The sequence below is a fragment of the Sinocyclocheilus rhinocerous genome, unplaced genomic scaffold (genome assembly GCF_001515625.1).
Source record: "Sinocyclocheilus rhinocerous isolate Xijiao unplaced genomic scaffold, SAMN03320098_v1.1 scaffold433, whole genome shotgun sequence".
Lineage (NCBI taxonomy): Eukaryota > Metazoa > Chordata > Actinopteri > Cypriniformes > Cyprinidae > Sinocyclocheilus > Sinocyclocheilus rhinocerous.
Window position 1 is genome coordinate 670,468 of NW_015627897.1, and position 15,333 is coordinate 685,800.

The 15,333-nt window shown below is 35.9% G+C and overlaps 1 protein-coding gene across 1 annotated transcript in view; it reads right to left on the reverse strand.

Annotated features, from left to right (window-relative positions):
- Window positions 1-15,333, reverse strand: part of LOC107736989 (ADAMTS-like protein 3) — a 195,209-nt gene that overhangs the window by 44,394 nt on the left and 135,482 nt on the right. The window contains exons 5-7 of the mRNA XM_016548379.1: window positions 14,110-14,155; window positions 9,862-10,098; window positions 6,051-6,177 (exon numbers count right to left, since the gene is read on the reverse strand). Coding sequence (XP_016403865.1) covers window positions 6,051-6,177; window positions 9,862-10,098; window positions 14,110-14,155 — 410 coding nt within the window. The remainder of the gene's footprint in view (window positions 1-6,050; window positions 6,178-9,861; window positions 10,099-14,109; window positions 14,156-15,333) is intronic.

A 15,333-nucleotide genomic window follows, 5' to 3' on the forward strand; every position in this document is an offset into this window, starting at 1 on the left:
AATATTGTGTAAGAAAAATCTGTAAAAATACGGCCCAATGTACAGTGTTAATATGAAGGAATTTTCAGTATTGATTTTTAACAGATGTTTAATCTGTATTTTAAATGCTAAATTGCATTGTGTAGTGTTTTAGGGTTAAAAGAAAGGTACTGTTATTTTCTATCCAATTTTTTATTTTTTTTTTACAGATTTTTCTTTTATTACAGTGTACCAAAGGGCATGTTTGATATGAAATATGAGACATGTGTATACAAAACAACTAAAAACTCATGTAAATATCACTGGCTCACAGAATGTTTTTTATTGTGCTTCATTTCCAATCAAGATGTAATTTCATAAAAATATGCAAACAGTGTGAAAATATTATTTCACTGTATTTACAACACATAAAATCAAGTTTTTTTTTTCAATGGACACAACAATGTCTTAAATTCTGTAAGGAAATTTCTATTAAAATATGTATGCTACTGTATGCCATGGTAGGTACTGTATGAAATTGGCCTAAACAAGGTAAAGGAATCAGACATTTTATTCCAAAACTGTTTAAAATGTCATTTCCTTCACTGTCGTTTTCACCATAGAACGCTATTAAACAACTTACATAATATTTGGTAGGAATGGCCATGATTTTCTAAAGAAAATTACAAAAATTACATAAATATTCTGTTAAACATTTATACATGTCAGCCCTTGGACATTTTTAGTGGACAAATAAATATAGTGAGAGTGTTAAAAGTGTGTTTTAAGTGTCCTTGGTTTCAACCACAAACATCCTTACCTTGTAGCTTTCAAAGTAGCTTGCTTAAGTTTTTTAACAGTTTTAACCGAGGAACTTTGGGCTCAAATATAAAGTGAGTGGTTTGTGTAGATGCTGAGTGTTAATGCAGTTTATTGCATTAGTGTTTTTCCCTTCACTCAGCAATTGCTCACTGCATCCAGCAATTATAGGGCTTGGAAGTGCGCCAACGTCATGGGAGCCCCAAAACATTTACTTTTGGAAACATATTTAGAAAGTTCTGGAATTTATTGCTATAATGAAATAAAGTTTCAGACACCAGTCCGTTGTAAACAGGACAAAATGCTCAAACAATGCTGCGTTTCAAAATTACCAATAAAAAAAATACCCAAGACGTAATTGCCCTCGCTTTAAAAATAACCCAACCATGCAAGTGTGACTTCAAATTTGTTTATAACGATGGGGGGGGGGTAATCTAATGTGACTAACTGCTCCACAAAGATGCATCGACCAGCTAGTAAAATTAAAATCACACAAACGCTCCCATAATGCATCTGTGCTTCTTTCGCTCTCCTTTCAAAAATACAAAAATGAGTCACTGCAGAATAAAAGGAATGAATTATAAGAGCCAGAGGCTCATTATCAGCTTTATTGCATTTTAATATTAACAGATCCATGTGACGCTCTGGAATCCTGACCGTCATCCAGACTGGATTGAAGTCTTTTGGGGAATGACCTATCCGATCACCGGACTTCCATCTGGAGACCTCATGACGACTTACGAGAAGCCTACATGACAGTGCCACGCATGTGAATTATTAGTGAGACGGCTTTTATTAAAGAATGCATAACTTGTTTGGATCGAGTTACCTCGTTTTTGCTTTAACAGGCTTTGAAAATGAATAGCATGATTGTGTGAAAACGTTTTGGTTAGGAGAAAAGTTCCAGTCGCTCAGGCTCTGCTCCAAAACCTAGTGAGCTGCCTTGCTTTCTACTGCCTACATTGCCAGACACCTTCTAAGGAAGCATCAACCGAAACAAAACCGATTTGGAACAATCTATGACCTTAAAAACAAATGATTCAATAGAATTTGGTGTTAGCATGTGGCTGAGCTAACAATGTCATATTCTACAAAGCCTATAAATCAATAAAACATACAGAAAATAATCTGATAATGAAGGAATTATGTACACTACCATTCAAAGGTTTGGGGTTAGTATAATTTATTTATTATTTAAATATTTAAAAGACAAAAATGAATACTTCTTTTCAACAATGAAGCATTAAATTGATCAAAAGTAACAAAAGCAATGACAAAAAAAAAAATCTATTTCAAACAAATTATGCTCTTTTGAATTTTCTTTTCATCAAAAAATAATTTTTCTTTTGATATATCACAATGTCCACAAAAATATTATGCAGCAAAACTGTTTTCAACATTGACAAAAACAAAGCATATTAGATTTCATATCAGTATGATTTCTGAAGGATCATGTGTCACTGAAAACTGGAGTAAAATTCAGCTCTGCTTCACATGAATAAATTACATTTGAAAACATATTCAAATAGAAAATCAATTATTTTTAATTGTAATAATATTTCAAATTTATTATTGTTTTTACTGTATTTTTGTTATCAAAAAAGGAAGCCTTTCAGAGCATAAGACAGTTTTAAAAAACATAAAAAATCGAATCTAAAAATCTAACCAACCCTAAACTTTTGAACGGCAGTGCATATTTATAATTAACTTGTACTGTGTCATCCATCTCACATGGGGTCATCATAATGCATTTTTCCACATGTGATGTTGCCAAAGGTATCTTAGAAATCAGCAGAGTCACGCTTCCTACGCTTTGGAACAGCCTTTCCGTGGGAAGTGTGCTTATGATGCCTTAAAATGCTGCCTGTGCGGCCAACTAGGCTTTGGAACGGCACCGAAATCAAAGTAGTTGGAGCATTTTGCTGTAAGACAAAGGAATTTTTGCATGAGGAAAAATCCTCGGCAGCCACCAAACACAATACACTGCAGAATCTTCCCAAAACAAATATAAAACTCAAAGCGAGAACAAAGTGCCACAGAAATAGCCTTGCGTTCCTCAGGCTGGAATGTTTAAAGGCAACATTCAGCCGTACTGTGTGCAGAAATAAAAATTAGCTGTCTTAATTAATTTGGGGTGTGGTTGTCACATAAAACGCTTCTGTTATTTGACATTTTTAAACAAGACGTGATTTCAGCAATGGCGTCCTGCCTAAAAACCCAATACTTGCCCAGCAGACAGAAACACAAACTGAGTATTTGGGTAATAATATTAAATAAATGACAACTAGCTATTTACAAGCAAGAGCCACAGCAAAAATTTAAGGGGGTCTGAATACTTTCCGTACCCACTGTATGTGTGCTTCAGAGTGAAGCGTTCATTTACACGTGAGCAGCTCATGATCCAGTGTTTTCAGTGTCTCAGGGTGGTTCGTAGTTAATGCTGCTCCATAAGAACTGCTCATTTCTGCATCTGCTCTGAGTTTGGATTGCATTTGGTAATGCAACATGAGCCAACCATCTTCCCAAACTTGTAATGAAAAGCCCTTATAAACTGCCTGCTGACAACAAAAGAAAAGTTTAAAGGGCTACCTGTGGTTTTCCACCATAATAATATTTTGTATCAATATTTATGGCCGTCTTAATAATAAAAATAGACATTTAGTTAGTTAGTAAAAATGTCATTTTGGCGGCGTTATGCAAATCTTCCCACATCATGATGTAGACATGTGGGAGCGTGTTAGAACAAGCCGTTTTAGGTAGGCGTGGTTGACTCTTAACTTTTATAAAGAATATCTTTTTGGATTTGAGACTTTAGTCTTTGCAACTTTACAGATCTTCTTTATGCACCAAGAGCTTGTAACACTCTCACATAAAACGCTTCTGTTATTTGACATTTTTAAACAAGACGTGATTTCAGCAATGGCGTCCTGCCTAAAAACCCAATACTTGCCCAGCAGACAGAAACACAAACTGAGTATTTGGGTAATAATATTAAATAAATGACAACTAGCTATTTACAAGCAAGAGCCACAGCATGAAGTGTGTTATTTCTCACAAATGGGCTGAGATTCCCTCACACGCTTTAAAGGGAAATCAATGACTCTATCTTCAGTCCCAGAATGCAAACAATCCGTCTGCTGGCATTCACATAAATTAAGCAGGCAAATAAAGCTGCCAATGCTTGCACTAACTGAAGACCACAGGGAATGTAAGACTGCTTAAAACACATAAGAGTTTATGGCTTTAGAGTGTTTCTGAACCTTGAGGATGATTTGATTTGATACAGCAATAAACATTCAAATTTAAGAAAAAGGAAGAAAAGTCCACTGACTTATTTAAATGTATAGTATCATGTTGAGCAGCACAGTTAATAGAAACAAAAATGAAATCGTGATAGGGCTTAGTGCGATTATTTAATCAGCTTAAATTAAATTGGCTGTGATTCAGTCAAATAAATATACAGTGGGTACGGAAAGTATTCAGACCCCCTTAAATTTTTCACTCTTTGTTATATTGCAGCCATTTGCTAAAATCATTTAAGTTAATTTTTTTTCCTCATTAATGTACACACAGCACCCCATATTGACTGACAAACACAGAATTGTTGACATCTTTGCAGATTTATTAAAAAAGAAAAACTGAAAAATGCTCAGTATTTAGTAGAAGCACCCATTTGATCTAATACAGCCATGAGTCTTTTTAGGAAAGATGCAACAAGTTTTTCACACATGGATTTGGGGATCCTCTGCCATTCCTCCTTGCAAATCCTCTCCAGTTCTGTCAGGTTGGACGGTAAACGTTGGTGGACAGCCATTTTTAGGTCTCTCCAGAGATGCTCAATTGGGTTTAAGTCAGGGCTCTGGCCGGGCCATTCAAGAACAGTCACAGAGTTGTTGAGAAGCCACTCCTTCGTTATTTTAGCTGTGTGCTTAGGGTCATTGTCTTGTTGGAAGGTAAACCTTAGTTCCAGTCTGAGGTCCTGAGCACTCTGGAGAAGGTTTTCGCCCAGGATATCCCTGTACTTGGCCGAGACTTTAGTCTTTGCAACTTTACAGATCTTCTTTATGCACCAAGAGCTTGTAACACTCCAAAGAGAAAGGAAAAATTTAAATGGCATCATATGACCCCTTTAATGCTAAAAATAGACATTTAGTTAGTTAGTAAAAATGTAAAAACCAGTTACACTGAAATGTCACAATAATAATATTTCTTATTTATTTAATATTTAACAATAATAATAATCATAATTACAACAACAACAAAACAATAATAATAAGATTGTTGTTGTTTTTATTAATATTATTATTATTGCAAAATTAATATTATAGTTGTTTTCTTAATCATTTTGTATTTGTTTCGTGTTTCTATATTATTATTATTATTATTATTATACAGCATTAAATTCTCTTCTTCTCGCATTTATTTGAGGTTGTACTGGTGAATCCAGATCTCAACAAGAGATTGCAGCAATTCACCCAAGCACCTTACGAAGGATATGTGCAGTGCCCATGAGTGTGATCTTTTGCACTTCACTAGCTGACTTATTATTATTATTATTATTATTATTATTATATTATTATATAAAATTGCTTTTTTTGGCCAAATTGTGCAGCCCTACAAACAAAACAAAACAAAACACATTTTAAATCACAATTTTTATATAAAAATACAATTACAATTATACATTTTTCCCCAAATAAAAAAAAAAGTCAAACTCAAACTATATTTATAAACAATTCCTGTCCAAATGTCATCGGTTGATCCAAGGTCATACTGATGTCTTGAACCCTGGTGGGGGACAATTTTATTTGTTTTAATAAAGTATAAAGGAACAGAATAGTAAAGGAAATGCTCTAACCCCAAACATTTCTTGTCTCCTCACGTTCAGTTAGGAATTACATGAATTACACATAAATGATACCAAAACGGCCATATTTGAGAAAAAAGTCATAGCTGTCGGTCGTTTAAAATTTCGTAAAACAGCTACTTCCATCGTACTCCACTCTCTTTCAACATTAAAACTGAAGCTTTGTGCTGGAAGTCATGCTCTGCTTGTGAACAGTAAACTCCACCTACTTTAATTTGATTGAGCATCATTTTGACATTGCCAAGCACTGTTAGACCACTGATGCAGTCCCCCACAGCGTCTATGGTGGTTACGGTCCTGGGTTGATCCAATGTTGTTGTGACTGGCTGCTCGGGATGCTCCAACAAACAGAGCAATAGTCTAAAAACAAAACCACAAGCATGTGCTCATGTATGTGTGTACCTACGTTCTTCAGGTGACACGTGAGGCAGAGCCTGGCCTCGGACCAGTCGACAAGTGGAACCATCTCCAGCACAAACGCCACAGTTGTCCTCTTTAGCATTGCTTCCCAGTTGTCTGTCACAGCCAACTTCCTGTTGGAAAAAACAGACACATAACTCAGAAAAAGGCAAAATGGGAAACTTGTGTAATGTGGTGTTTTGGGTTGTGTTTCTTGTTCATGTTTTCATGTCTTTTATTTTGGAGTTTATCATGGTCCCTGTCAGTGTCATGCTTCCCTTGCCCTCATGTATCTCTGCCTTGTGTATGTGTCATGCTCTCATTGGTTATTGTCTAGTCATGTGATTCCCTTGTCTGTGTCATGTTCTGATTGGTTGTCTTAGTCATGTGTCTTGTTTCCCATTGGTTTGTTCATGTCATGTGACCCTCCTTGTCTGTTATAAGTAGCCATCTTGTTGCCATTGTCTCTTGTCGTGTATTGAAGTTGTAACCCGCTGTCGGTGAGTCTAGTCTGTTTATGCCACGTCAAGTCTGCTCATGCCTAGTCAAGTCTGTTTATGCCTCGTCAAGTCTGTGTCTCTAGTCTGTGTATCTTGTTTGGATTATGTTTGGATCACATCTTGTAAATAAACTGCACTTGGGTTCTCACTACGCTCACCTTCAGTGGACTGAATCGTTACAACTTGACTTAGACTCCAAATTAGACCCATTATCCACAACAGTATTTTGAATTTAACATTTTCCTGATTCATCCCTCCAGCTGCAACATTATTTTGAGAGGCAACTGATTTTTCAGCAAACCGATCTGCAGGACCTCAACCAACAAATCATGCTTCCTCCATAACAGAATAGAAACTGACAATAAAACAACATGGATTGAGAAACTGGCCAGCGCACGGCTCCAAACTACAATGTTTAAGCTCTAACAAGCATCATAAAAATTCATGGAGAGCCAACATATAAAACATGCAAGAATACTGAATCATTTTTCATAAGTTTTCATCCCATACATGTTCCCCCCAGCGTTTCTCAATATTTACCCAGAAATATGTGCTTCTGACAGTGATGCTCTGCTAGGAACCAGCCATCTGCACCAGAAAAGCTGCCCAGTTTTAATGCTAAATTCTGTTTACACTAGCGGGGCAATAGGGAAAGCAGCCAGAGAAAGCAAACAGCAAGACTTTACCCAGTAGCTCCGGTAAACAAGCACAAGTAAACAGACAAGCTTCATTTACACCAATTTACCTAATACTCACGGGGACTGAGGTCAAATTAGGTGCAATGCAAGAGAAGTTTCATCAACATTGTCGAATTCAGTTACCGTGCAGTACTGCATTGAATACTGATGACTGTATCTGATTTGGTTTGAGTATATTGTGTTTCTTTGCTGTGGGCCAAATGGAAAACAGAGAGTCTACATCTACTGAAAACACTAAGAAAGTTCACCCAAGAATGAAAATTCTGTCATCATTTACGTAACATCTGTGTTTTTTTCGGTGGAACAGAAAAGCAAAGTTTAGCTGAATGTGCCACTTTTAGCTGGATGCATACTTTTGAGCTTCACAAATGACCAAAACATCTCCATAAAAGTAAGATTTGTGCACTATATTCCAAGTCTTCCAAGCCATATGATATCATTGTGTAAGGAATAGACAAACACATATAAATTTAAATTTAAATATTGCCCTTAAATCTTATTAAGACTTGCATATATTTAAATGTATACATCTTGTTCAGTTACGCAATATGCAAGAGAAAATGGAAGTCAAACCTGGCAGAATGGCAGAACATTTCTTTTATGCACCATTTTTGAATATATTCAGAACCACAAAAGAGATTTGTAAAGAGTTTAAATGAATTATGAGTTGTTCCAGCCGGTCCACAAAAAGATAATGACTTCAGAGAACTTTGAATATTGTGCATAAGTCATATGGACTACTTTTTTGTCCTTTTTGGGGCTTAATAGCATTCATCCCCTTTCATCCTTCAGAATATTTCCTTTTGTGTTCTCTATTGGAAAAGAGAGCCATAAAACACATTTCTGTCTATTTTTGGTATTCAGTGCATCAGTCATAGCCAAGAAACGTTAAAAACAATGCAAAGGTATTCAAGCTCTAGGTGCACTGGAAAGCTATTTGCAAAATGAATGCAAAATTAGTGCTAAATAAACTATTTTATGTATGCAAGTAATTATGTTAGTTTCCAAGCAATTGGAGACCCTGTTTTTGGAAATCCTGTGTTTAACTTCCTAAACCAGAGCCATGGTCAAATGGAAACTCGATTCTTTGTCTTTCTGTCGATTCAGGCCTCTTTCTCTCTATTGCTCACACAAAGACACAGAACTGAGGTTAATCTGGCAGAATCGTGACCTAAATATACCCCAAATCCCCACACATGTAACACTAAAAAAGAGAGACAATTTTCCTATGTTTATGGTCATTATTTCATTATCTTTCCATTTTAGCTGCAGGTTTTTTATATTTTCAGGAAATGTGAGCTGCACTGTTAGAAATATCCAGAATGGAAAACCTGTTGGCGTCAGTACCACCAAACAATAACATTAAGCCTTTGGACACGCAGTAAAAGAAGACTGATACTATGGCAGAAGCAGATGGTTTGGTAACTTCAGTGGATGGAGACTTGATCCATATATATTTGGGAAAAGAATTGGATAAAACTGTAAAGCTTATTCTCATTGTGCTAATATTACTGTAATGCATGTCAGAACAGGGTTGAAAAGGTCAAGAATTCTGCCTCGTAAATACTGAGTGGCTTTGGCTTTAGAAGAGCATTTTTCACCTCATCAACAAGCCTAGACTGAACTTTAAAGGACAGATGTATTAACCTAAGCACTGTAAATGCTCACTTAAGTAGGCTTATGTATAAATAACATTTTCAGATTTCAGTTTTTACTTTTGGTTTTCTGGGAGTTCTGCCATCTCGCACTGCGTTCAAGTGCACCTGGGTAAGCTCCCACTTCCGTTAGACAGTCGTTTTTACAATATTTCACAAATCCAAGCCAGAAACAAAGTACAAAATCAGCCAAAACCAAGCAAATAAACAATGGACGATCTGAAAAAAGTTCTTCTTTCTCCCATACCAGTGGATAAGCATTACTACATGCATGTTTTATTTGATCAAAATTATAATTTTTACTTTATTACAATTCTTTTATTATAATTATTTATTTTATTATAATACATATTTATTATTTTGATGTTTTATTATAATTATTTTATTACAATTATTTATCATAATAAATATTATTTATTATTTTAGTTTTATTATTCGGTTAAATGCTACTGTTAAATAAACCTACTGTTCAATTCTTACTGAATTTGTTCATGTAGTATGCAAACCTACTGTTTACTTCTTACTGCTATTGTGTCGATCTTATTTTTAATAACAAAACAAAAAAATAAAATAACTTTATTGTGATACATATTATTATCATGAAATGAAATGACTCACACCATGAAATAAGACTTTGGTCATATCACCCACCCCCACACTGTAAAAAAAAATTAATAATAAAAATAAAAATAAATAAATAAATAAAAGTTGTACATTTAAAAAAAATAAAATACATTTTAAAATCTCACGATTAATTCAATGTGTTACTTGCCGTTTCTTTGTAACCGTTTGTGAAATTTACTACCAATATTTGAGTTTCAACACCACGTAAAACAAGTATAGAAAACAGCTAATGCTTGCTATAGTGCCTCTTATGGCAACTCTTATAATGTCATGGACTGATATTTCAAACTCAAAGGGTGCTTCACTATCAGCTTACGTAGCTTAAGTTCATTGATGTTTACCTGACAAATTCCACTGATGCATATATCCAGAGAATCCGCTTTGCACCGAGTGCCATCCAACACTTTGGGCGCCAGTTCCACCACCAGGCTTTTCCCCCGGGCTTGACATCGGAGGGCACAGGGTGAAATAGGGTCGTACGTCACAGGTATCCACTCGTAGGTTTGTCCTTGGTACTTGATGTCATTGTGGGCGGAGCATTGTTGAGCCCTGAAGTCACCTGACTCTGGAGGACAGTCCTGATTGGAAGAAAGATGGAGAAAGATTTGGCAACTATCAAATATTTTTTTAATATCATTAGGTAGATTTCTTACAAATTGCAGTCCATCACTGAATACAAATTACATGCTGGAAATAGTTAGTAACAATATATTACATTACATATTTTAGGTAAAATAATCAAACTACTTTTTGATTACATTTATATTACTTTTGACCCAATTTATCACATTGATTTGAACAGGATAATCCTGTACCATATTGATATAAAAACAAATAAATTATTTCATTTAAAATATTATATTTAAAACATACTCTTTAAAATTTGAAATATAATAAATTATTTTAAAATAAAAACGAGTATAAAAAACAGTTAATAAAATCCACAAAACTGGAAGATTTCCCAAACATTTATATAAGGAATAGAAAGGAAAATTTTAACAAAGGACATTTTATAATGCAACAGAAGAATTAGGAGGAATTATGAATGTAATTTATTAATAATTTACTGTCATTTTGTGTATGTAGTCTGATTATGAGTATTTTAAAATGTTATATAATCTAATAACAAGTGTTTAATTTTTGGAATCTGATTACATAATCTAATTATATATAATGAGTTACTACTCAGCACCATCTTTGCCTACAAAATAGAAACACTGATATTTAATAGGCCCAAAAATAACAGCTGACCTGACAATGGCACTGGAAATATTATTTTCTATGCGGCGAGACTAAATCGTGATCATGTGTGTAACATCATAAAGCTTATGCAGATGACTGGGTGCATTAACGAATGGTGACAGTGTAATTGAACTGTGGCAGGCCTCCATGTTTAGAAAAACAATATTTCCTATGTCATCTCCTGTGCACTAAAGAAAACCACAATTCTTCCTCTGCAGCTCGGGGCTCTGAACTCATTTAATCATCCGATCGGCTCTGAAGCCCCCATGTGCAAAGATCATCAGTGATGCCCGTGACTGAAGCGTCTCCATCGGATAGAGCGATTACAAATCACAAGTCTTCAACGTCAGGATCAGTAATGGAAACAAAAAGAACAATTCGACAATGGACCTCATCAACAGCAATTATAAAGCCTGACAGGGAAGACCGAGCATCAGTTCTCACTGTTTTGACGGAAATGGGATAAATGTTATGCTGGGAATCTTTCCCAGATGGCTCTGATTGGAATTGTGGATGAAGGAGGAATGGGATTCCAGATGAAACCACTTCAATGGTAGAAAAACACTGGCTTTTGATTAAAATGGTCCTTGAGACACATGGGCATCTAACAGCTCTCAAAATGAGTTTGTCCTGTAGTTGGGGTCTATTGACTGAATCATAGGGCACCATTCTGGTTCCATAACAACTCCATTAACTTGTATTTTTATTTAATTTCGAGCTGTTACACCAAGAAAATTGTGAGTCATTTGAACAATTCATCAAAGAATCAATTAAACAACTGGATATAAGAATTATTTGTTCACGAATCAGACTGCACTATTCATGCCTAATACAATAAAAGATCCAACTAATAAAAGATCCAACTGAAATAATGGATTCATTCTCAAACCAGACATCACTAGATGAAAATTCACTTCACTTGCATAAAAAAAAAAAAGAATGTAAAAAAGATCTGTTGATGGAATCAAACTCATGAAAATCATTTGGTTCCATGCCAGTTTTTTTTTCATTCAAACTGGTTGTAAGAACCAGTTTCTCATTCCCACCCTCAAAATGTACATGATATGAGGCAAAAATGCACATAAAAGAGAAAAACATCTTATAGAATTATTCCTATTTCATGCTACTTTCTTCTCCCCTAAAGGTACATGATGATGGCAAAAAAAAAAGACACGGGAGAAAACATTATATTTCAATTCCTTTGCATTAACTCACAAAACTATTGCATTCCCCGAGAAACTTTGCATTTGCTTGCAAACCTTTTGTGATGGAAGACTATATCTCTATTATTAATGATTATATCGATTATTAGGGAATATAAAGTTTCTCTGGGGAACACAATTATTTTTCAAGAGAACGCAAAGTTTCTTGAGGGAACCCAATACTTTTGCGAGAGAATGCAAATGTATTGGGAAAATGCAATGTTTCTCAGAGGAACACAATAGTTTTGGGAGATAATGCACATTTTGTGAGAGAAGATAAAGGTTCTCAGGGAAATGCAATCATTTGGTGAGAAAATGCAAATGTTTCGCAAGAGAACGAAAAATTTCTTGAGGGAATGCAATACTTTTGCGAGAGAATGCAAATTTATTGCAAGAATGCAATGTTTCTCGGAGGAACGCAAATGTTTTGCGAGAGAACACAAAGTTTCCTGTGAGAACACTAACTTTTGTAAGCAGACTCAACAGTGTTCAGTGTTTCACAGTGTTCGCCAATATAAATTGCTTATTTTTGCCAAAATTACATAGTATTATACTAAAAAACTCCACCCGACATGTTATGCGGGCTACTGTATTCTGCATGCTATTTTGAAAAATAGTTTAAAATACACTGCATGGTATACAATATGTAGAATAAATAGTAAAAGATTTTGTTAACACTTTAGTTTAAGGACCAATTTTCACTATTAACTAGTTGCTTATTAACATGTGTATTACTAGCATGTTGGCTGTTTATTAAAGGGGTCATATGACGCAATTTCATGTTTTTATTTGTCTTTGGAGTGTTACAAGCTGTTTGTGCATAGATAAGATCCAAAAAGTCGCAAAGACTAAGGTCTCAAACCCAAAGAGATATTCTTTCTTAAAGTTAAGACTCATCCACACCCTCCTAAAACGCCTCGTTCAAACACACCCCCACATATCTACGTCACTGTGTTGGAAGATTTGCATAAGGCCGCCCAAATATTTACGCAAAGAAAGAAGGTGTAACTTTTATTCTTGCTGTAGTATTGTTGCCACCGCCGCCATGTCATGGAGACGCTGTGTATTTCCAGATGGTAAGAGGCGTAACATTTCCGTCACACGATTGAGGAATTCGGCCAATCACAACGCACTGGATAGCCGGCCAATCAGAGCACACCGCACTTTTCAGACCGATGAGCTTTGTAAAAATTTACGCGTTTCAGAAAGGTGGGGCAGAGAGGAGCAACAATAATGTACAGTTTGTGGAAAATAATGTTTTTTGAACCTTAAACCACGTAAACGCATTGTATTACACCAAATACACCAAATAATGTTCTTTTTAGCAACGTCATATGACCCCTTCAATACTTATTAACACAAATTAATGCCTTATTCTGCATGACCATATTTCAGATGCCTTAATCCTACCCAATACCTAAACTTAACAACTACCTAACTAACTATTAATAAGCAGCGAATTAGGAGTTTGAGGCAGAGAAACTTTAGAATAAAAAAAAATCCACTATGGAATTTAAGCTGTTAAACGGAGCTGTGAGTGCTACACTCTTATTGGTAACAGGATGAATGACTAAATTAGTACAGATATCTAATAAACGAACATGCAAGGTATGAGGGTTCTGTATAATTTTATGAACAACAGGCGCTCCAATTGACCAATCGGTAAGCCCTTCCTCTCGAACGCAGATGAGCCAATGGCAGTCGAGTATCAGTTGCATGGGGACCGGAACTCGGACATCTGTAGGTTTCAGTGCCATAGAGAAACATTGGAAGATCCGAAGCTCGCATCGATTTTATGGGGTTTGTAACAGTGATTCCAGGTATCCTGAGAGGATGGGCAATGGAATTTATTTTATTCTATTTCCTAAACCAAAACAAAACGGAGCAAAATGTCCCAAAGCATTCACCCCTAATCCCAATGAAGACAAAAAAACGTTCATTTTCTGGTTGTCATACATTAATTAAGTTACAATTTTCATCTGATCAAGCAAAACGTTAATGTCATCTTGTGCTTCAGCAAGGTATCTCTGGCTAAAACTAACTAACGTTAAAGTTAGTGAGTCCATGCTAATGTACAAACCTAAATTTGTACATTTGTACTTCTGCAGACACAGATTGCTGGTGGGCCTCATAACACTGACTTACTGTATTGCTGCATGTTCTGTAGCGGATGTTCCTGCCCTCACAGTTCCTGTGGAACAAACACAAAACAACAAAATCAGATATGTTACAAAGTCATTGTTCTTCTTTGTGGCGCAGCCCCTCCATCTTTTGTCTCAATATTACAGTACATTATCAAGGGGAAAGGAACATCCAACTATTTATTCCTACAGTAATGATTTTCAGATTATTCTCTTTAAACCGCTCACTCGTTTGTGAGACTCTTTGTCTATTTGTGCGCTTCTTGAGAACCTAAAATGAATGCGTGCTATATTGAAAAATAAATTCCCTCGACAAAAAAAAGAGCATTTTTTTCCATTGTGAAATATTTTTCACTTAGACTGCCAGTCAGGTAATAACAACAATGCAGTCAATCCAGTATAAGTGCATTTAAAAAAAATTAATAATAATAAAAACAGGAAACGATTTGCCATTTGTGATTTTCTCTAAAAATATGAATCCAGCTACAGCTGTACGAAATATGCAGCAATGTGTTTTGAGAAGAGTTTGTTTAGAGACAGAAATAGAGAGAAAACCAGAAAGAAGAACAACAGGATATTGACTTTCTAAATGTCCTATTACCTCAGCCTAAAAACATTAGCCTATCATATTTCAGCTTATTAATTCCGTTCAGAAAAGCAGCAGTCACCCTGAACAGAAACGGTTCACATCACCAGACTTCTGAAGGGTGGAAGACTGTTATTAAGATCTTAATCTTTCTCTGCAATCGTCCTGCCCTTGAGCGAAATGATTTAGGATGAAATTCTAGCTTTTATTCACTGAATACTGCACAGTGCACTGTGTTACGGAGGGAACACAGGAAGCATGCGGATCCATCTGCAAGGCTTTATTAACAGAGACGTGGTCAAAAACAGGCATAGGTCAGAAAATGGCAAACAGGTATATTGATGGCAAGGCAAGAGGGATAATCCAGGTACAAGGCAAAGGTCCAGGCAGGGGCGAACAGTATCCAATTGGGCAAGACTCGAGGGATAATCCAGGTACACAGGCAGTGATCAGAACACGGGGAAACAGACAAGAGAGTTCGCAAACGGCCTCTATAGCCGTGACAGGATGGGCAGTGAGTTCACGGACGGCCTCCATGACCGTGACAGGAGGGGCAGAGAGTTCACAGATGGCCTTCATAGCCGTGACAGGACAGGTAGCGAGTTCATAGATGGCCTCCTTGGCCGGAACAGAACAGGCAGA